Source organism: Schistosoma haematobium (genome assembly GCF_000699445.3).
Source record: "Schistosoma haematobium chromosome Unknown HiC_scaffold_366, whole genome shotgun sequence".
NCBI classification, from domain to species: domain Eukaryota; kingdom Metazoa; phylum Platyhelminthes; class Trematoda; order Strigeidida; family Schistosomatidae; genus Schistosoma; species Schistosoma haematobium.
Window position 1 is genome coordinate 1,295 of NW_026137097.1, and position 22,412 is coordinate 23,706.

Genomic DNA, 22,412 nt, shown 5'->3' on the forward strand with positions numbered 1-22,412 from the left:
ACGTGAAATTAATAATGAACCAGTAGCTGGTCGATCTGTTGAACATTTACAACGTTTATTGGTTAGTTTACAGAAACTACTTTGAGAAATATTTCATGGTCAAGAATAACACATAAAAATGTCTATGCCTGTATTGTATCAATTAACTTATGGATAATAATAGACGCCGTGTTTGATTTAATTCTAGCTTCACAATAACTAACTTTGAAGCATTTCGGACTGAATATACAATGATTTGATGTTATCTTCTTATTACTTACTTACGCCAGTTACTCCTCGTCAAGGAGCATAGGCCGCTCACCAGCATTCTCCATCCAACCCTGTCCTGGGCGATCGTTTCCAACTCCTTCCAGTTGTTATTCATCTTTTTCATATTCGCTTCTATTCCCCAACGTAATGTGTTCTTTGGCATTCCTCTTTTTCGCTTCCCTTCAGGATTCCAAGTTAGGGCTTGCCTCGTGATGTAGTTTGAGGATTTCCGTAAAAAACGCTAACCAGAAAGCTTGTACGTCTAATCAAATATACAACTTATTACTACGAACATCCAATGTCTTAAGTAATATATGGCGTTAAATAACTGAACATGTTCATATTATTCAGCATAATTATTTGCTTCTTCTATCTTTATGATAAGAAATAGGAATTATGTACAATGAAAAAATTAGTCTACTTTATAGTCATTTATCCCATTATTGATGGAAACTTGTTATACAAATAGTAAATTATGATTGCTTCATATATACAGTACAAGAAGCTGAAATCAACTATAGAATGGATAACGATGATGATTATCATTATTCATTGCATTTATGGAAGTATATTAGTCAATTCACTACTTATTTTACAAGATTAAGTATTTAACTTGTAAGAAATACAATATATTGTACTATATAATATGCCTACTGGTAAGCTGTAAACTTAAGCACATATATTATGTCTTTCATGTCACTTTCTTTTCTCCAATAAACTTTTAAAGCGTGAACAGATAGCAGAAGTTAGGAAGTTCATCAAAATCATCAAGCATTTACGGTAAATGAGGGTAGGTATATAGAATATATTTATGACCCTGAAATTCTAGAATCTTCTGTTAAACATAATGAAATCGGTGATAAGATTAAACAGTGATCCCATGAGAACAAAAAAAAAACCATAATTATTCGTGGAAAAGATTTGTAGCTTAGGTGGATGATTTTGATGGAGTTTTGTTCTGGTAGAATTTTGTGCTGATGATGTCGTTCAGAAGAACGATGACAGCTCCGCGACCAAACCAACCAGCTCAGACAACGAAACCCCATCGAAAGCATAGCCAATTGTTTGCTAGATTTCTAAAACGTATTATTTAGGCAAAATGTGTAAAGTATTTCCATTTGATTCGGAAAACTTTCAAAGAATACAATCAAGCGCTCAAAATACGTACATTTACCAACTAAGTTTTTTTCATCAAACCAATTTTACTTACTTATGAGTAATAAAGATATTTTATACTTAATTTTCTTTTCACCATTCCTACTCAAAGCGTAATGCTCGTGGAAATGTGAGTTTGAAAATTATTCCCAGTTATAGAACACATCCATTACAATGTGAAGTAAGTGGTTATTTTTAAATGAATGATTGAATATGTAAAATGCATTACAAATATCAAAACTTTGTTTGATTTGCTATAATAAAATTTTCAGCAAGACTATATAAGATATAAGATAACGAGTCACGAATTTTTGGCGCGAGATTCATCCATCCATTTGAATAAATAGAGTTTTGGTATTATAGCTGATGTCAGTTCGTGATGTCAACCCTAAATCTAATTTCTAACACAAACCATCAATTGTGCATGAGAATTCTAACTGCTTTATAACTGTCATTTAGTCCTAATCTGTAGGTGTTCACGTTCATGGTGTCACTTCAGTATCTCTCAAAGGTCGTCCATAAATTATAGTTTCAACATATTTTCTACAATGATGTCGTAATCTGTCTTAAGTAGAATGGTCAAGTTTACAGTTTTTGTGTTCTTCAAAGCTTTTGATGAATAAGTGAATTTTAAAAGTTTTCTTTCTCATATCTTCAGCAAAGGTTGAATTTTATACGTAGAGATAAAAAAACAATGGACTTTTAACCAAGTGAAACATAACAAAGTGAATTGTGGATAATGAATTTTTTTATTTTTCACCTAATAGACTGTACTAATTCGATTTTGTTGACAGTATTCTTTGTCTATTTACAATTCCTTAGATTTAATCGATTTAAAATTACAAGTATTATATGTTTAATTGATCTTTGAGTCAAGACCAGTATCTTAATTGTGTAGTGATATAGTACTGATCGAATTCTATTGATCAGTCTGCAATGCTACCATTGATTTAAGTGACTCAAAATTACATAAACTGAGTTGAAATGTCAGAAAATATCCATTATCCAAGATTGTGAATACGCTTTGCTAAAGAGTGTCATCTGACATGAAACTGAAGCCCAGAGTTTTCTTACATCTTATTACAACCATCCACCAACTCAATAATATGATATATGTATATAAATTCCCGACCGTTGTTGCTACCTTGACGTGGTGGTCTGGCTTGCCTATCGTGATGAAGCAACCGAGCTATACTGGCTGGAACAACCGTTCTTCTAGGTCCTACCATGTCAGACAGGTCGGTTGAAGAGCGGTAAAACTATAAGCAACAAACCTAAGGTCCGAAGGTGAAGTCGTACTGCTGACTGTACAGAGGTGTGACAGCGATGCTACCTTCCCAAATGGAGGAGTGGGGTTAGAAAAGGTCGACCCTAAAAATGCACACCTTGCCTTATCCCATGGATATCCGTCTCTGGCGGTAATGGTCTCAGCAAGTACGGAGCTAACACAAAAATTACCCATAAAAAGGTCGTGTGTGACCGACTTTAAGCAATTGTCCCTTGAGCACTGTGGTCACGCTGTCAGGTCACTAAGACCACCACTAATCTAATTTCCTTTTCAGGCACCTCCAGAACAACCCTTCCATGGTGTGGGCAACCGGGAAGTGATAACCGCCCTCATACCTCTAACAGCACTCAAGACCACTGACTGACTGACTGACTGACTGTATATAAATTAAAAATATGACAGATAGATTACTTGGTTATCTTATCTTTTATAGACTACTCAAAACGTAATATACTTTTGAAAATGAATTCATCATTAGACTATTGTGTTATTTCAGAAGGGGGTTTATGGAGATTGTAATAATTTCAATAATTGAAATCATAAGTCAATTGATATTGTGTTATTTCTTTGTTAAGAAATATGGCAGATCATCAAAAAGATTCAGTAGATTATCCAATTACAAATGTTTACCATGAATGAAAAGTAGTCGATTAACATCAATGTCAAGATTGGACATGATCATTTCAAATAAATGGAGCATTAGATAGAATTTAAATATAAATGTTATAATCCAATGAGTAGGAAAATGAATACAGTGACTGGTCATACAAATTCACCTTGACCAAGAATAACTTAACATTGACATATTCAGACCTATTATGATTTTGATTGTACTGAAAAACAAATAAACTATTCTGCATCATTTCCTTTGTACTATTTACACTTGTGTTTATTTAATGTTAGTTATTTTATTTACTCTGAAGAAATGGTTTACATTCGGTTACAAAACATCGTCAGAAATGGTTATGTCCCGATATGCATAATGTATGGTAACTTTTGTGATCCATTTATGGATCAAAACTATATGTACATTGTCATCGTATAATTGTTGAATAAGTAAAATATGCATATTCATGTTTCTCTTGTCATGAGCTTTATTTCGATCCATGAACCATTATTATACGATTTACCATTCTTGAATTATGCCCTGTCTATTAATCACTACCTCTCACATTCACAGCCACGTTCGGCTAATTCTTGTACAAATGTGTATTTTCTATTTCATGGTACGTTGTGGTCTATTTGATTGGTATATAGACTCAGTATGTTTGAAATATGATTCATATTGCAGAGACTGAGATTGATGTTGTGGACTTAACTGGCTAGGCTAGGCGGAAAGTAGGACCAATCACGATTCTAGACTACTCATACAGGTTCAGGCGTCATTGATGTGATCGATAAGTCACTGCTCTCTAATCGGCGGTCACAAGTTAAAACAGAAATATAATGAAAATATATTTATTATTTTTTTTGTCATGTTATTAATTAGAATGAATAGACATTTATCATTTTGACTTTCATTGTTCAGTGTACTTAATAAATAGCTGTGCTTCTAGAGGTAAATATTGATTTTTGAAGGTGAATTGTTACCACACTTATTATCAAATACATAGAACTGAACTTGTATTAAACGTTTTTCGAAAACTTGGGAATCCGGTACTCAAACTCTTTTTCTCAGAATAAAGTAATCAATTTATACTGATTGATCAACTGTGTAATAACTAACATCATATCTAGTCTCCAATGTTGATCGATTTTTACAGGAAGTAAATCACAACACGAATAGCTCGATAATGATGCCGTCAAATGAGATAGCGGATGTAATGGGTTCATACTTTATAAAGTACACTGACATGATACTTAAATTCAAAGTTTTCTTGTGATTACCTCCAGTTACGGAAAATTTACTGGAATTTTATGTATAATTATTGGAAGCTGAGATACATTTGGTAGCTGTAGTTTTTAGTTTCTAAAATTCTAGAGAACTTTAAACTCACAGCTTCATATTCATAGAGAGGATCTATGAATCGGTAAGCTTTAATGTCATCTATTATCATGAATGAATGAATGAACAACTAATCAATCTCATAGAATATAAATGTAAAGATTCCTTGAAGTTAGTCATTTCACTCTGTAAAGAAAATGAACTTCAACCGATGAATAAAATTCTTTTGAAAAATACATTTTAAAGCCCGTTAAATTATATATATTTTCTTTTGTTTAGATCTATGTTCGTGCAATGTTTGATTATAGTCCTGAAACTGATGATTTAATACCATGTACTCAAGCTGGTATACATTTTCATATTGGTGATATATTACAAATTATTAGTAAAGATGATCATAATTGGTGGCAAGTAAGAAATAGATATTCATTATAATCATTTATCATATACTCATTTAAAATGAAAGCACTGGAAGGCCGTTTTGTCCTATTGTGGGACTCCTCAGCAGTAAGCAAACCAGTAGGTCCTGGGTTCGAATCCCGAGGTCGTGGATGCGCACTGCCCAGGAATGCCACAATAGGATGGAATGACCATCCAGTGCTTCCAGGTTTTCCATGGTGGTCTGGCTTCAACTGATTCATGATCTTAACCTTTGAAATTACTATGATATCCACAAAACTCATCTGATATAAAACAATAATAATCTGTAGTTAAAGATCTTAGACATGAATGTGAACAATGTTGAGGTTGAACTCAATGTACTTGGGAAAAATGGAAAAATCTGTTTAGGAAGCTGTCACACTCCACCTACTGAAATGGTTAACACATATATATCATGTTTCTCTAATCAAAATCTATCTCGATATACGATATTTCTTAGTGTAGACACAGGTCGGAAGAAAGCTGGGGACGGTCAAATTCAAACGAAGAATCAGTTCATGAAGCCATGAATATGATTGTGTTCACATTTCTTTAATTTTGACATTGTATTTTGTTACATTCTTTCCTTGTTATGTCAGTCTAAGGTGTAGACAACATATAGACTAATACATTCATCTACCATATCTTACAATGCTAATATGTGTATCTGTCATTAAATTTATCATATAATTTAACTGTTTTTAATGATACTAAGGAAACCTTTTATATATTCTTTGTTAGTGATTGAATCTATGACTAATATATTTCTTAACAGTTGTATTCACGAGTTGAACTTAGCTAGACCTAGAAGTACTGGATGGCCTTTTCGTCCCAGCATGAGACTCGTAACCAGTGCTCATCCACAATGCCGCACGCGAGAATCGTGCCCAGGACCTTCAGTCTCGCGCGCGTACACTTAACCTGCAGGCCACCGATCCAGCATCTAAAGGTGTTATTGTCTAACTTCAATCGATCTCACAACCGACACAGTTTATCCTTCAATGATGATCTAGTTTAGAACAACTCGTGAATTCAACTATCAAAATACTACAATCTCTACAAATCCCCATACTAACAATATATGTTTCTATATTTGAAGAATGTGTAGATACCTTTTATTCTATGGATTTATGTCCATTCAAATGTATCAACTCATTTGCTTTTATGTGAAAATAGTTTCATTATGATCATTTGTATAATTGAATTGTGTTTTACAATGAGAATCCTAAACACTTGTTTCATTCTATTTGAAAGATTTGTCATCTCAATGTATTTGTGACCTCAATGTTAATGTAGTCAGATTGATAGTTTAAACCCCGGTACTTATTTCTTCAAATTCTACCATTGAGCTATTGATTCATAGTACTCACTCATTTGTTTAATGGATATAAATGTGTTGATAAAACTTTATGCTATTCCATCTTTTTGATATTTTGGACTGGAATTGTTCAGTTCCTGTTGAGATTTATGTACTTTATTTGAAAGCTTTGATTTAACCTGCGAATTACTAGCTTGTAGTGTGTTTAGATTATTGTTGGCAGTAAGGTAATACAAACCCCTACCAATAGTTATAGAGCTATTAAATTTAGACAGACGATCAGTAATTTGTCTATCATATCGCCTTTAAATGTCCTTGTACGGCCAAGAGTGGGGAGAGTCAGCTCTCCCTCTCTAAATGCTCTCACATGACCACATGCATACAACTGCTGACAGGGAAGTTCTACTCAATGCCTCCTTGAGGCCACGCTGTTAGTTACGACCTTGAAAGGACAAAAAGCGAATGTCCAGCGCTTGAACCGGGTTAGTGGACAAGGAGAGCCCACGTAGGGAAGTTGGAAAACCCTGATTCCAAACCAGTGGTGCACATGGGCTCCAGTACCCCGAGGGAACAAATAGTGGTCACTGGCTACCATGGGACTGCATCTCCTGACGTTGCTCCACTGCCTTGTGGATCGGATCTTTGGGTCAAAAGCTCCGGGTGTGGCTTCCTAAGAAAACCACCTGGTTCGATTTGGGCACCCAGGCAGTATCACAGCCCTCACACAAATTGAATGATTTATGTGATGTATATCTATTTAATGCTTCCTTGTACTAATGTTTATGTGTTTAAATAATAAATAATAATAATAATAATAATGTCTGTCATATCATTTGGTTTTATTAATTAAAATGTTCAGTGTGGAGCTACTAAGCCAAGTTACAGAGACTCTATACTACTACGTTGTATTGATTGTCGAGTAGTTTACAAAATCGGGCCAGTTAATAATTGCCACTTTCGTTAAAATTTTGGAAGCTGTTTTAGATAATCATGTTTCTTGTATAAACATTTTTGAACGTTCGAATTACTTCTCAATTCCTTGTGTATAGTTTGCAAATAAATCCTAACAAGCGCAAAACGTAGGTCATAGTCTACAGAAATCTCATTGAAAACCTTTCGTGATTTGTGACGTTATAAGAGAATAGGCAAGTAGTACCATCGTACATATTTAATTGTTGTTGAGAAAAAGGATTAGAACTATAGAAAAAAAGAAGAGTTGTACATTTTGATTTTGCACGTAAATTTCTTTGGGGTAACGTGTTCAAAGTTGATGAGTTACCCCTCTTAAAATCCATATTGGATAATCTTCTGAATGTTTATTATTATCTTTTGAATTATATCTACACATAAACACCGTTCTTTTTTATTTGGTTCAGGCTCGTTTATGGGGTTCGGATTGTCAAGCACCAGCGGGTTTAATTCCTAGTCCAGAACTTCAAGAATGGCGTATGGCAAATAAAGCAGCTGAATTATCACGTGAAATGGGTATTACACATTGTGGTGCATGGTTTAAACGTCGTAAACGTCATTTTAAAGATAAATACAAAAATAAACATTCAGCTATTTATGATCAATTAGATTTAGTTACTTATGAAGAAGTTGTCAGATTACCACAATTTCGTCGTAGAACATTAGTATTACTTGGTGCACATGGTGTTGGACGACGTCATATTAAAAATTGTTTAATTCAATCATCACCTGATAAATTTGCATATCCTATTCCTCGTGAGTTATAAATACATAATGATAGAAGTTAATCGTATTTTATAATTTTTCATAAACTAATTGTTTACTGAATAAAATGATTGCGAACAACAATCCAATAATAATTATTGGTGAAACTGTGGAAGACGTAGATTCCTTCACGTACCTGGGAAGCATCATCGATAAACAATTAAGATCAGATGCTGACGTATAGGCAAGGATTGGCAAAGCAAGGGCCGCATCCCTACAATTAAAGAACATATGGAACTCAAAGCAACTATCAACCAATATCAAAGTGATAATCTTCAATACGAACGTCAAGGCAATCCTACTGTACGGAGCTGAAACTTGGAGAACTACTAAAACCATCATCAAGAATGTACGAGTATTTATAAGCGTATGTCTACGCAAGATACTCAACATCTATTGGCCGGATATCATCAACAACAGCCTTCTGTGGGAGAGAACAATTCAGCTTCCGACTGAAGAGGAAATTAGGAAAAGACGATGGAAATGGATAGGACATACATTGAGAAAATCATCAAACTGCATCACGAGACAAGCCCTAACTTGTAATCCTGAAGGGAAGCGGAAAAGTGTGAGGCCAAAGAATACATTACATCGGGAAATAGAATCAGATATGAAGAGGATAATTAAGAACTGGAAAGGGTTGCGTAGGAGATGGTTGAATGGAGAGTACTGTTTGGCGGCCTATGCTCCTCCACGAGGAGTAATAGGCTTAAGTAAGTAAGTAAGAACGTAACCATAAAACTGTACTTTTTTACTATGACACTCGGAAAATACTTTCAATTGCAGTTGTTACTCTTTTAAAAATGTTCTATGTTAGAAAGGTTTCACCTTCGTTGTTAATCAATTGAAAGATTTACGAATTCACCTCGAAAATTCATAAATTTACCACGAATTAATAGATTTCATTGATAATGAAAATTCTGATTGATCAAGCTTTAATCTATTTAATCGCTTTCAAATTTAATCATTAGGACTAATCATACTCTTTTATTGCCCGAAACGATGTAGATAGAGTTGAGTCTAACCTGACACTTATTGTTTGTAAGTCGGCTGCTTTGATTATTATTCCTTTCAATGGAGGAATACGAATAAGGATAATATGAGGCTGACAACCTCGTTAGGGACTAAACCCAAAGACCATTGAGACGACAAGCAGAGATTCAGTGTTTTCAGTTTTAATCAACTGACTTTACTGCAACAATATCATCCATCAACATTGACGAAACAAGGGATTACTGAAGTCCAGCGGTCTGTATTTTTATGATCGAAAACTAACTTCCATTATCTGCAACCACAGTATTAAAGTTTTAAAACCTATTAAATCATTATAATAAAGTTATATGGTGGTGAGTTTCATTCTATATACGTCTCACCAGATGGATATATGTATATTAAATTGATGATGTTTCACTCAGATTCAAACCTTCGCTTTAAATGTCAACATATTGTCTACTGATCTACTAAATCCAAATATTAAACAATTGTTTTAAGCATCCAAGATGAGTTTCGTACTACTGATAATAATCGAGTCATAATCTTAGTAAAACGTATAAGCGAATTTTTTTGTGATATTCTGACACAAATTACTTAGTTTGGGTGCGTGCAACTATTGCAACTAATGGTTGGAGAATCTGGGTGACATGGCTCAGAATTGATCACAGTGGTGTAGGTGCATACACTATTTGTCTTCCCTTAAACTATGACATTGAAATTACTTTATGTCTTTCTGTCTATGAACTAATTCTTTCTCCCTGTCTCATATCGTGATACACAACCTTTCTTTTATATATCACTATCATTGATGTAACTGCTTCTATGAATTTGCTGAGCTTCTTGTTGTGCTAATGAAGTATGGCAACTTGGATCGATGCATATAAGTGCCTAATCCTACATTATACATGGCTAACTGTAATATTATAAACTTTGAGTGCAAGTGCATCCACTCCTTGTGTTCTCTCAAATTTTAATCTTCTGAATTCTTCATGTCCTTTTATGTTTTTTCTTTTTCCAAATTTATTTCACTGGATTATAGTGCTTGAGTAACATCTTCAAACGCGTATATTTCCGATTACTGCTTATACGTTTACTACCTCTACCGCTATGTGATTTGGATCGAAAATTGTATCTTTGTGCTAATGTGGTATGGCAACTTGAACTGATGTACGTACGTACATAGCTCTACGTTGCTACTGACTAACTGACTGCTTAACTCCTTAACAACATGGTTAATACTTCATATGGATATTGGAAAATTGTCATTTGTTTTTTTCGAAAAAGTCTCCAATAAAATATTTTCATATTTATTTTACAATTAGATACAACTCGTACACCACGTAAAGATGAAGTGAATGGAAAAATTATTATTTTATTTCACATGATGAAATGATACGTGATATTGCTAATAATGAATACTTAGAATATGGTTCACATGAAGGAGCAATGTATGGTACAAAATTGGATACAATAAGACAAATACATGCAACTAGTTTAATTGCTATATTGGATGTTGAACCACAAGCATTGAAAATATTACGTACTGCGGAATTTGCTCCATGTATTGTATTTATTGCAGCTCCAACTCTCACTAATATCACTAATGGACAGAATAATAGTAACAATAATGGTAATGATAATGTGAGTTGCGTAATATCATTTTTACAAACGGATTTATAACTTTTTCAGTTATACCTTCCTTCTTTAAAACTCGGCACTGAATTTTTAATGTTTTCATTAACGATCAATCTGTTCAGGATTCTTGGAATTTTTTTGAGATCATGAATCGACCGATATTATACCACTATTGGTAGCGTGGAAGCATTGGGTGACCGTTTCTTCCTAGTATGGGTCACCCCAGTAATGCACATCCACCAAATCGCACACGAGATTTGAATTCAGAACCTTCGGTTTCACTCAAACATCGATCGGTTCATGATCACAAAAAAAATTCAGCTGTTTCCATAAATGTATACTGATTTCTACCAATTAAAAATTGTAATGCTATTACACTGTAATTAGGCTCCAATTCATTTCTATTTGGGTAATCTTTGACCTTGTGGGTAGAAGAGGCTAAAGAGGTGGGATAATAGAAATAGTTAATTTATATGTTTGAAGAAAAACGCTGAACATGCTTCCATATTGACAGCGATTATTTATTCACAATCGTGTTTACCTTTAACCTGATCCCGGACAATCAAAATGGATGCACAACTAATGACATCGCGTGGAATGAAAATAGTCTATTCAATGTAATGTGGGCAAAATAAGATTTTTGTTAATAGTGGAGGGATTCCGAAACCCCATTTTTTTAAAAAGTATAAACTGATAAGGATATTGTTTAAAATGATGGTGCGAAATTTAAAGTTAAGCCACTCGAATCAAAAGTGCACTTAAATCCACATTGTGGTGAACGAGAACAAAGTGGGCATAACCGAATGTATTTGAACACAAAATTACAGAGCATCAAAATAAAATCTGAGAAGCATACAGTAAATACTTTATGTGCAAAGTGTCAATCAATCGTCTCCGACTTGATTGTTCCTTCGTTTCCACACCAATCATTTTTTGTTCTTGTTTTCTTTCCTTTGATCTTCTTAACCTTCTGCTGCCAGACATTTCACTTTTGATGGACGATACATACTACTGATATCTGTTGACATCAGTAGCATACATCACATTATCATAAGCTACAAATCCATGTAATTATCTTATAAATATTAATTTACTCGGTATTGTTTAACTTAAATCTTACCATTGATGTTTAGGACTGAAATTGATCAGTCTCTTATTGGAATATGTGCATACTGTGCGTATTGCCTCGATATTGCCTTAATTTACAAGCATTATGAGCAAAGACGGATGGTGGATAGCAGTGGAATCCAAGACGCGCGTTTTAGAAAGTTTTGTAGACTATCAGTATAGTACCACTAAAAATAATAATAGAGATCATGAACCGACTGATCTTAGACCACCATTAAAAACTTTGGAAAACTGGATTGTCGTTTCGTCCTATTGTGGGACTCCTCAGCAGTACGCACCGACGATCCCGCTGGTGGGATTAGAAACTAAGGCCTTCGGTCTCGCACGCGAACATTTAACCTCTAGACTACTGAAGCAGTGGTCTAACATCAATCAGTTCATGATCCCAATCAAAAACATATTAATCTCCACAATCCCATAATGATAATATTAATAATAGACATTGATTTTCCCTTACAAACATTTAGGCTTTTAATTTGTCCACTTTTTCTCTCCATAGGACGAAAGTCTTGAAAGATTAACACGTGATAGTGCATTATTAGAACAACATTATAGTCATTTTTTCGACTTAAAAATTATTAACAATGATATTGAAGAAACAATTATTCAACTTAAACGTGTAATAGATGACTTTCAAATTACTCCACAATGGATACCAGTAACATGGGTCTATTAATTATGATTCATTTAATCATGATTACACAATGTTGTGAATAATGTTACAATTGGACAAAATGGTTTTGTTTCTTTCAACTTCTCGTTATTCTTATTATCAATTGGATGGTTACTTTGCATAGAATGTGCTTTCTTCTATTTAAATTCGTTTCTTTCTCTCTCCTCCCTCTCTCTCTCTGTGTGTGTGTGCATCTATTCAGTTACATCTTGTTTTTTTAACCTTTTAACCTTTCCCTTTGCTACTATTCTTTCATAGTATCTCTGTTCTTTCCCAACCAACCCCTTATTCACATTTTAGTTTTTTCTTAACTACGTAATTCTGATTCCTCATCGTATTCATATCATTATCTTTCTTGTTTATCCATGTTCAAAATCAAAGGAAATGTTTTCATTTTGTAGAGATGATCAAACAGAAAACTCCACCTAGTCAATTATAATTTCTAATCCATCATCGTTATTCCATTGCATTTCTCTGTATATATAATATAGTAGTCATCTAAAAGATGCTATTGCTTCTTTTACTTTTGTTGTTGTTGTTGTTAGTGTTGGTGTATTGTTTATTGACTTACTAAATCAGTATTAAGTAGTATTGAAATCTTTTGTCGCACAATTTACTTCACGTGATCAATCGTAATTTTAATTCATTGAACCTTGATCATAACATGATCATTATGTTAATAGTTAATTCTGTTTTTTTGTTTGTTTTTCGGTTTTAACTTTTGTTTGATGGTGTTTGTTTTCTTTTTTTAAATTATCAAGTTCTACTTTCAGTTAATAATTTTTTTCTGTCTGTATTTACTTTAAATAAGAATAAAACTAAGTTTCAGTTGAAATGAATATCTCCTCAATGATGGTCAGAGATGTTGTTTTCTAATTTTAAAGCTTATTCAACTAACTTACATAATTTATCATCCTACTTTTTCAAATGTTGGAGAAGATTTACAGCTCAGTTGAATGCTTCAACATGAAGAGGTGGGAGCCGATGAGATTATCTAGAACGACACGATATTCAAGGATGCTCAGTATTTAGATTATCTAACGAACGGGGCAAAACACCAGAATATATGGGCATTGTTAAAATAAGTATTTCTTGACTTGCATAAATCTATGATTTGACAGCACCGTTTAACTCAGTTCTCAAACAGTGACTACCAGGATTAAGATACATAAGTATATGACTGACAGCTATAAATTCTTTTATTGAAATCCCATGTATAGTTACTGAAAAACAATCAGTCACGGCACTTAAGAAACTTTCCTACTCGTCTATCTCTTTTGTATTGGTCTCTCAAATTCATAGAAGGCCACTTATGTGTATATTTAAATAAGTGGAGACTTCGTTGGTTTCAAAATTGACTTCATGGATTTGAAGCCACTAATACCGTAGTTGTAGTTGGTAGTTTAACAAAAAGGTAAAGTATTCAAAACTGAGTGCTGCGAATTCCAAAGGCCTATCAGAAATTATGCGGAAATTTTTGAACTTGTCAAAGTCGTCTGTCACACTGAATGCAAAGTTCTCCACATGCAGGTTCACAGCCACAGTGATGAGTTGCTAAGATACTGCTATTACCCGTAAATTACATCAGTTTTCGTATTGTGTGTTGTTATTAGAGAAATGTTTACATAAATTAATTCAAATAAACTGATCTGGTGATCTGGAACGTAGTATGTACAACTACGGGAAGCACACTTTATGAAAGCCGTCTTGGTTATTGTTGAATAATGTTGTCTAGTATTCCTAAGTACACTTATTTAGACCTGACTATGAATATTACATCTGTTACTTTTTCAAAAAGAATAAGTGGAATATGTCTGGCAGTGAAATCTAAACTCGTCTCACTTGAGATTCGTCGGCCAAATATATCACTGACAGTTAAGCTATTGATTTTTGGTTACTAGTGTTGTTTTCATATATACTATCGGCTGCATTTGTGAACCATTCACAGACGTTAACCTAATATACTGGTCAGCAAAAACAGGGTACCAAGTGAACAATAAAATTCATCACTATTTTTCGGTTTCAACGGGATTCCCGTTAAAATAATTTCTGGCAGGATTAGAAAATTAGTTGTCGCCTAATTTTATTGATAAGCTGTCTTTATATTGTAAGCACATTATTAACGCATATTGTTGAATAGCTAAACTAAGAAGATTTACAAGTAAATCAATATTTCAATTGACGCCATGTTTCATATAAACGCGTGCTGCGTACTGCAAATACAAGTAAGGATTCAAGTTCGACTATCTCCATATTCATTTTTCGAATTAATTACTCACTTCGAAAATGCTAAATTGGCCAAACGACCCAAAAAGCTTTGATATACCACAGATGTTCGGCGCTTGTTTACGCTTTTATCTGCAAAACCTTGGTAATTGAAGGATTTCAACCCAGTCAACTCAGAAGTCGGGGATGAATGTGTTTGCAGTGTGATTTTTCAGCTTGTCCTTATGTTAGGAAGAGGTTAATCTATGCTGGTTTGTGATTGCAAGGGTTGCGTAGCAAAGAACATCCACTGGTAATCCGGTGCACATGATTGACTGAATGCCTTGAGCTAAAGTGCATCCACTCAGACCGGTGAGGTCGTTATCAGTTTCAAACGCTTACAAAGCTATTTATCTTGAGATGATGGATTCATTTTCCTCTACAAATTCACTGTTTATTTTCCAAGTGCGGTTTACTATAACCAAGTTAAAGATTGGATAAGCCTAGCAGAAATTTATCACTGTCGCATATGAAATATAAAAGCGATAAGAGCTCAGCTTGCAGTGCTGAACAAAGAGTTTTAATGAAGCTTTCAAGTCCACGGCAAGTTCCATCGAATTACAGACCCGTAAGCCCCACCAGTGTTGTAATTAAAATACTGGAAAGAATAATCAAACGGACCATAACGGCATTTATGGAAACCAATAACTTGCTGAACATGGCACAACATGGTTTTAGAAAGGGTCTATCCTGTACAACGAACATCCTTATAGCTAGGGAGTTCTGGATTAATGCGCTAGACAACGGAAACTCAGTGGATGTTATCTACATAGACTTTAGTAAGGCTTTTGACAAGGTGTCAACTAATAGACTGCCATTGAAGTTGGAAAACCTTGGTATTGCCAGACCTCTTTAAAATAGATTAAGGATTTCCTAGTAGGTCGTAGACAAAAAGTAAGAATAAATTCCAAGTGCTCCATCTGGGGACCAGTACTTAGTGGAGTACCCCAAGGTTCCGTCCTAGGTCCTTTACTTTTTATAATGTACGTTAATGATCTTACAAGTATAGTACAGTCTCCAATGTTATTATACGCTGACGATGTAAAAATTTGGCGAGTAATAACTGGAGACAGACACATTTACTCTTCAGGCAGACTTAAATAATATGATAAACTGGTCTAAAGAGTAGCTGATGCCTATCAACTCGAAAAATGTGTCTACATGCACTTGGGGGATTCAAAGTTTAATACGTACAACATAGGGGATGTGTCATTACCGGTAGTCTGGTCTCATAAGCATCTAGGGGTGACAGTGAGTAATGATCTAAAGACGACGGCCTTCTGCCGGGAGGTCGCAGTTAAGGGGTTTCGAACCCTCTGGGCTTTAAAAGGAACTTTCACTAAGTTTGATACTACCATGTTCACCACGGTATACACATCCTTAGTGAGAACTAAGCTAGAGAACTGCGTTCAGGCTGCAAGCCCTTGCTTAAAAGGTGACTCAGACATACTAGAAAAATACAGATGGCGGCTACGCGTGCAATTCTGGAACTCCGGGGTTTATCATACAAGGAGTGACTTGAAAAACTGGACCTCTTTACTCTGTCCTATCGCAGACTAAGGGGAGATCTAATTTTGATGTACAGAATACTGAGAAATGAGTTTGGACCTAACTTATTCTCTCTCTTCCTTCCCACTAGATCGGGACACCTCCAGAGGACATAGCAGGCGAGTAGAAAAGCCAAGAATGAACAAAATACCGGTGGCATACAGGTTTTCACACCGAGTCATCAATACTTGGAACCTGCTGCCTGAAGCAGTGGTATCCGCACTTTCAATTGACTCTTTCAAGAGAAGACTGGACACTCACAGAAGCATATTAGAAAAGGAATAACATAGGCCGTAGGCCTTCTGTCCTTACTACACAAATCTGAATCTGAAATCTTATCCTTATCCAGTTATCAAGCATCTCAAGAGCAGTGAGCATAAAAATCCTTCGATTAAACTCACTCAAACCTGTATTCTCTTGTTATTTGATTTGCATTACTGTTATTACTAACTTTTCTTTTCATAGTATCCGCTGAAAATTTTAATATTTTACTCGTTTCATTACACCTGCGCCCCCACAGATAGACAAATTTTCAAAATTCCGTGCACACTATTCCCATGAATCTACCACGAATTTCATTATCACTTTACGCAATAACTTGCCGACATTTATGTTCAATCTGTCAACAACAACAATAGGGTAAACGTTGTGGACAGATAGTTGTAGATATAAAACGTGATGGTAAATTACCGAAAATATATATTTCCTTATGCTATTTATCGAATGAATCACAATAAGGATTTGAGAGTCAAATTCAAGTCTCTTATTATCTATTTAAGCCGAAAACGCTGAAAATAACCTTGCTATTTAGTGAAAATACAAAGATTTCTCGAATATTGTATTCAAAATACATCAACTCGACAAACGCAAAGTGGTCAAACACAGTTTTATAGAGAACGAACAAAACAATTGATTTCATCCACACTACATGGTAAATAGAATTAAAAGGCGTCGATCATCCATACTGAAATTTTCTCTAAACACTGACTAACACCAATTACTTTACCATTTATTTTCACAGATAACTTTGTGATGTTCATTACATATTTTCCTCACAATTTCAAACTGCGAAGCAGCATCAATGGCTGTCTCCAAAAGCTCCGGACTTGACCGTTCCATGTTTCTAAGAAACATGCAAAAAAGATCATCTTCTCCGTTATTAGTAATAATAAGACAACGTACCACTAATTTCGATAAGTTTTTCCTCAACTTTTCTTATGTTTGATTTTATCTCTTCTACTTGTGCATACATAGTCGTATAAAATTCGCTTTTACTTTCTGCAGAAGCTTCAGCATTGCTATATAGCTTTATGTTTAAGTCATTGTTGTCATACCTCATCATGAATTGAGGAACGCGTTTACACCTAACCCTTTTTAAAAGAAGCACCAAAAATGGTTCAAGTACTTCAAATGCTTCAAATGGTTGTGGACGGAATAGAAGAAGCTTTCGCTTAACAGGCTTCCGTGTCTAGTAGCAGGGATCACCAAATCCTCCAGGCAGGAACCTAGGTATGTTAACAATAAAAGAGGAAAAGAAATTGTTAAATCTTAGTGTGATGCTAGCCTTGGTCCTTAAGAACAGGTCAAGTTGCCTCTTGAAGGACTCCTGAGAAGTCTCTCGGACTAGCTCGACCGGCAGCGAATTCCAGCTTTTGACAACTCTTAAAGAGTAGAAGTTGTGTCTACATTCCGTCTTACTATGTTGTGTTTCCAGTTTCTGGGTGTTACCCCTTAGGTTTGTATTGGGACTGGGCTTAGGTAGATGTTTAGGGGGATGTCCAAAAAGTGTTGAGGATACTGTAAGCCATCAGAAAGTCACCCCTAAGACGCCTATACTCTAATGGGTAAAGGTCTAGTGAATGGAGGCTTTCTTCGTAAGGTTTAGATTTGAGTCCTCGAACCGATTTCGTGGCTCGCCATTGGATACGCTCCAAAGTGACCTTGTCCTTTTGGAGTGAGGGAGGGAGTACTATGTTTCCGACTCTAACTGGGGACGGATGAAGCTATTGAAGATTGTATGGAAAGTTCTTCCGTCAAACTGTCCAAAAATGCGCTTCAACGTTGCCGGTGCAAGGTTTGCTCGGAAGGCATTTTTCTCACAGTTAGCGTGAGACTTTATATCATGGGGCACCAGGACTCCTAAATCTTTTTCGACTTGGGATACTACTAGAGAGTAGTTTCCTGTTGTAACTGTAGTTTGCGACATGTCGCAGATGGACTACTTTACACTTTGAAGTGTTAAAGGAAAGTCCGTTATCGTCTGCCCAATCCTTTGAAGTCGAGTCAGATCATCCTGAAGTGCCTGTGTATCGTCTTGGTTGCGTATCTCTCTCCAAAGTTTCACGTCGTCGGCAAAAAGTAATAAATCTGACGTCACCTGTTGAGGAAGATCATTTATGTAGATCAAGAAGAGAAGGGGCTCTAGTACTGGAGCCCCTGGGGGACTCCACTTGTACATTCCATAGCCTGAGATAAAATGAAATTAACCCTAACCTTAAATTGTCGATTTTAGGTATGAAGTAAGCCAATCGATTAGGTGGTGGTTTGATACCTAGTCGTTTGAGCTTGTTGATAAGACACAAGTGGTTAACCTTATCAAAAGCTTTTGAGAAATCAAGGTAAATGACATCAACCTTTCCCTTTCAATCGAGGATGCTTGTCCATCTGTCCACTGCAGTCAGCAGGTTGGTTATACAAGAGTAACCCTTCCTGAAACCATGCTGTTGGGGTGAGAAGAAATTTAAGGACAGTAGATAGTCATTTAAACCGTCGCATATCAGGGACTCCATGAGTTTTGAAGGTAATGACAGAAGAGCCACCGGCCGATAACTCGAAGGTTCATTGCGTCGACCACCTTTGAAAATTGGTGTGATGTGAGCCAACTTCCAATTTTCCGGTAATTTGCCTCGGCTAAGCGAGTGAGAAAACATCACGCTGGAGCGGCGTTGCCAGGATTGAGGCTGCCTCCCCAGTATGGCAGGATGAACCGTATCCGGCCAGGAGAAGTGTCCAGTCTCAAGTGCTGCAATTTCGGAACACCAACTCATCGCTTAGGTCTACTTCCGAAAGTCCTGTGGAGTTGCAGATGAAACTGTCGTCAGTAAAGTTGATGTCAGCCGGTTGAAATGTTTGAGAGTAATGTGGCGCCAGAAGGTTAGCGGCGTCGCCATCATTGTTGGTCGGGACGTTAAGACCTACCAGTTGAGAAACTCCTGTTTTGGCTTGACGAAGAGAGGCTGCATAACGGAATAGGCTTCTAGGGTTACAGGCGAATTTGTCCATAAGCTTTGTTTGGTACTGAAACCCGTCTTCTCTTGTAGCCTTCGTGCACATGTTCCTGATATGTTTATATTGCCTATACGCTCCGTCGTTATCAAATCGTTTGTATTCCGCCCAGCAGTGTCTTTTGCGGCTTAGCAGGCGAAGGGTACGTTTCTTGATTACTGTAGCTTGCAGCTTTTGGGGAACCGTTTGAGGAACTGAATGGTTTGCAGCACATAAGAGCGTGTGCAGTAAGAAGTCCCAATGACCGTCCACATCGAGTTGAGGGTGGACATTCCAAACCACCTGTTGTAGATAGTCATGCAGAGCTGGCACATTCAGCCGTTTAAAATTCCAACGCCAATTATTGTTGGGATACCAGCTTAGTTTTGATGACAAAACTGAAGGCTATGACGGCATGATCGCTCTTTCCCAGAGGAGCCAGGATCGAGAGGTTGTCGACTAGGAATTCTTCGTTTGTGAATACACAGTCTAAGCGCGATGGTGTTCGACTGTTTCGCCAACGAGTTGCCGACCTCACATTTTCATATAAGCCCAAGTCGTCGATGAGGTTCAAGAACCGAGCTTCAGTTGAGTTTTCGCCTCCAGTGTACGTGTGTTCCGCGAAGTTGACTCTGGGGAGATTAAAGTCCCCTAGAATCAGGATGTGTGTGAAACCGAGACGGGTAGAGCAGGATAGTCCTTCCAGCATACGACTATCCTACTCGATGTCGGCAGTTTGCTTCCTGTAAATGACTCCGACTAGACACCTCGAAGTACTAGACAATCTTACAGAGCACCATATGGATTCCTCAAGATTGTTAAACTCGAGGTTGTGAACTTGGTGCACCTCCAAGCAAGAGCTTATGTATATGGTTACTCCGCCCCCAATTCCTGTTTTTCTGTCGTTGTGGAACAAAATCATCCCAGGTAATGCTAATTCTTGTTCCGAGAACTGAGAAGATATCCAGGTTTCAGATATTCCTATCGGATGGTCCTTATTAGCATTGCTAAGTTCACGTAATTCATCCAGTTTGTTCGGTAGACTCGCGGCGTTCATATATAAGCAGTTTATGCTTTCAATTTGGAACGCGTGAGCGTCGTCCTGTTTTTCTGTATGAGCCTTGTGTGAATGGACAGGTAGCCCACCTATATGAGGTTTGCCAAAGTGGTAGGCCCTGTCCTTTACACGTTTTTTATCATTTTGACAGTCCACAAGTGGAATGGTCAGCTCCAACTTGCCTTTGTGTTTGGTCCTAGCTTCATATGGCCTATCCGGGTGCATGTGGATTCCAGGTGGCAATCGACGTCTGTTGGCACGAAATGCTTATAGAACTGCAGCCGCCAAGGGGGAAAATGGGAAGGTTATCTTCATTAGACGAGGTCTAGGATCACCGTTCTTCTTGGCTGGTCTCGTCACATGCTGAGTCAGTATGTGATTGAGCCTCAAGGACTGCTTGATAAATTTCCACTCCTGATGTCAGAATTTGATTGAGTAGGGTCTGCATTTTCCGATATACCTTGTACAATTATGTTTCTTCCACGGAAGAACTTCTCGCGAGATTCTTTAGGGCTGTTCCGTATGATATTGTGCTCAGAGTACGGTATGACGGGCAGTATTCTTACGTTCCCATCGGATTTCAGCAAGTGACTTGCTAGCAAGACATCCCTCTTACGTCGGTAGTATTCTTAAGTGTTACTCGGAGAAGCCTCGGGGTGATTTAGATGATTAGAATCCTTTCCTCGAGTGGAGCCGGGTGACCGTCAAAGGCTCTATTCTAGGAAGTTCGAGCTTCTTGTTCAATTCACCCCAGAGCATCCTGTCGTTTTTGTCCTGCAGACTGAGAGGAAGATCAGGATTGTCAACGAGGTTCATGATAATGAGAGAATCGTCACGAACTGTTGTTAATTTACCAGGTTTCACGATGGGTTCAGGTTTAACAACTTGTTGTTTGGAGGTCAGTGCGCGTTTTTGAGTCTTGGGCTCTTTATTGACCGGACGAACAGTCTTGGCGGTAGACTGTGTGACCAAATCATCAGTTATTTTCCGTGCAGCAACACTTGGGTTGCTCGGCTTAGGCGGTGATGCCTGGTTCTTTTGGCTCTTAACGTGGGTCGAATCACCTACAGGGTTTTTGGGAACCACTGTTGTGTTCAGGGACCCTGAGCTGGGAGACCCGATTTTGCCTAGGGAGTCTAATACCGTCGACGTAATGATGGTGCTGAGCCTCGACACGTCATCATTAGTGTTGATGGATGCTCCATCGATGGTACACCTGTCGACATCCCCACTTTTGTATCCGTCGCACGCCCATGTTTGTCTACAGGTTTTTACTATCGTTATCCAAGTTAACTGACAACTTATTCCGAAGACCTGTCAGTAGGAAAATGATGTTACTCAGCAAGACTACAGCATTCGTGCTGCACGTGACAAATACCCACTTTTGGTCTGACTTGCTGAGTCTGTTGTAAGCAGTTGCTGTCAGATCTGTGCATGCTTCGTGGAACCAATATTTGCAGTTGTCGCACTGCATGCCAGTTGTGACAGCAAAACGGCATCCCGAACTACAAAGATGATATACAGGCACTGCAGGAGGATCTGACTCGACTTCAAAGTTGGGCAGGCGACAACGGACTTACCTTCAACACTTCAAAGTGTAAAGTAGTCCATCAGCGACATGTTATAGACTACAGTTACAACTTAAGTGACTTGTAGAACTATGGTCTACTATGATATTAGTACTGCTCTAATAATAGACCTAATCCTAAGTTTGTAGATTTGTCATGATATAACTGCCTA

At 36.8% G+C, this 22,412-nt stretch overlaps 2 protein-coding genes across 2 annotated transcripts; one reads left to right on the plus strand and one right to left on the minus strand.

Annotated features, from left to right (window-relative positions):
• Positions 1–701: 701 nt before the first annotated feature.
• MS3_00005967 (uncharacterized protein) lies at positions 702–13,657 on the plus strand. The gene is made up of 5 exons (XM_051214051.1): positions 702–1,585; positions 4,917–5,048; positions 7,752–8,100; positions 10,425–10,743; positions 12,365–13,657. The coding sequence occupies exons 2-4, from the start codon at positions 4,932–4,934 to the stop codon at positions 10,493–10,495; spliced, it is 537 nt and encodes a 178-aa protein (XP_051063988.1). The 5' UTR covers positions 702–1,585; positions 4,917–4,931; the 3' UTR covers positions 10,496–10,743; positions 12,365–13,657.
• A 3,696-nt stretch (positions 13,658–17,353) lies between these two features.
• Positions 17,354–17,693, minus strand: MS3_00010703 (uncharacterized protein; the record flags this gene model as incomplete). Its single annotated transcript, XM_051219100.1, has 3 exons — positions 17,354–17,499; positions 17,534–17,649; positions 17,686–17,693. 3 exons carry the CDS (start codon positions 17,691–17,693, stop codon positions 17,354–17,356), a joined length of 270 nt encoding a protein of 89 aa, XP_051063989.1.
• Between the last annotated feature and the right edge of the window lie 4,719 nt (positions 17,694–22,412).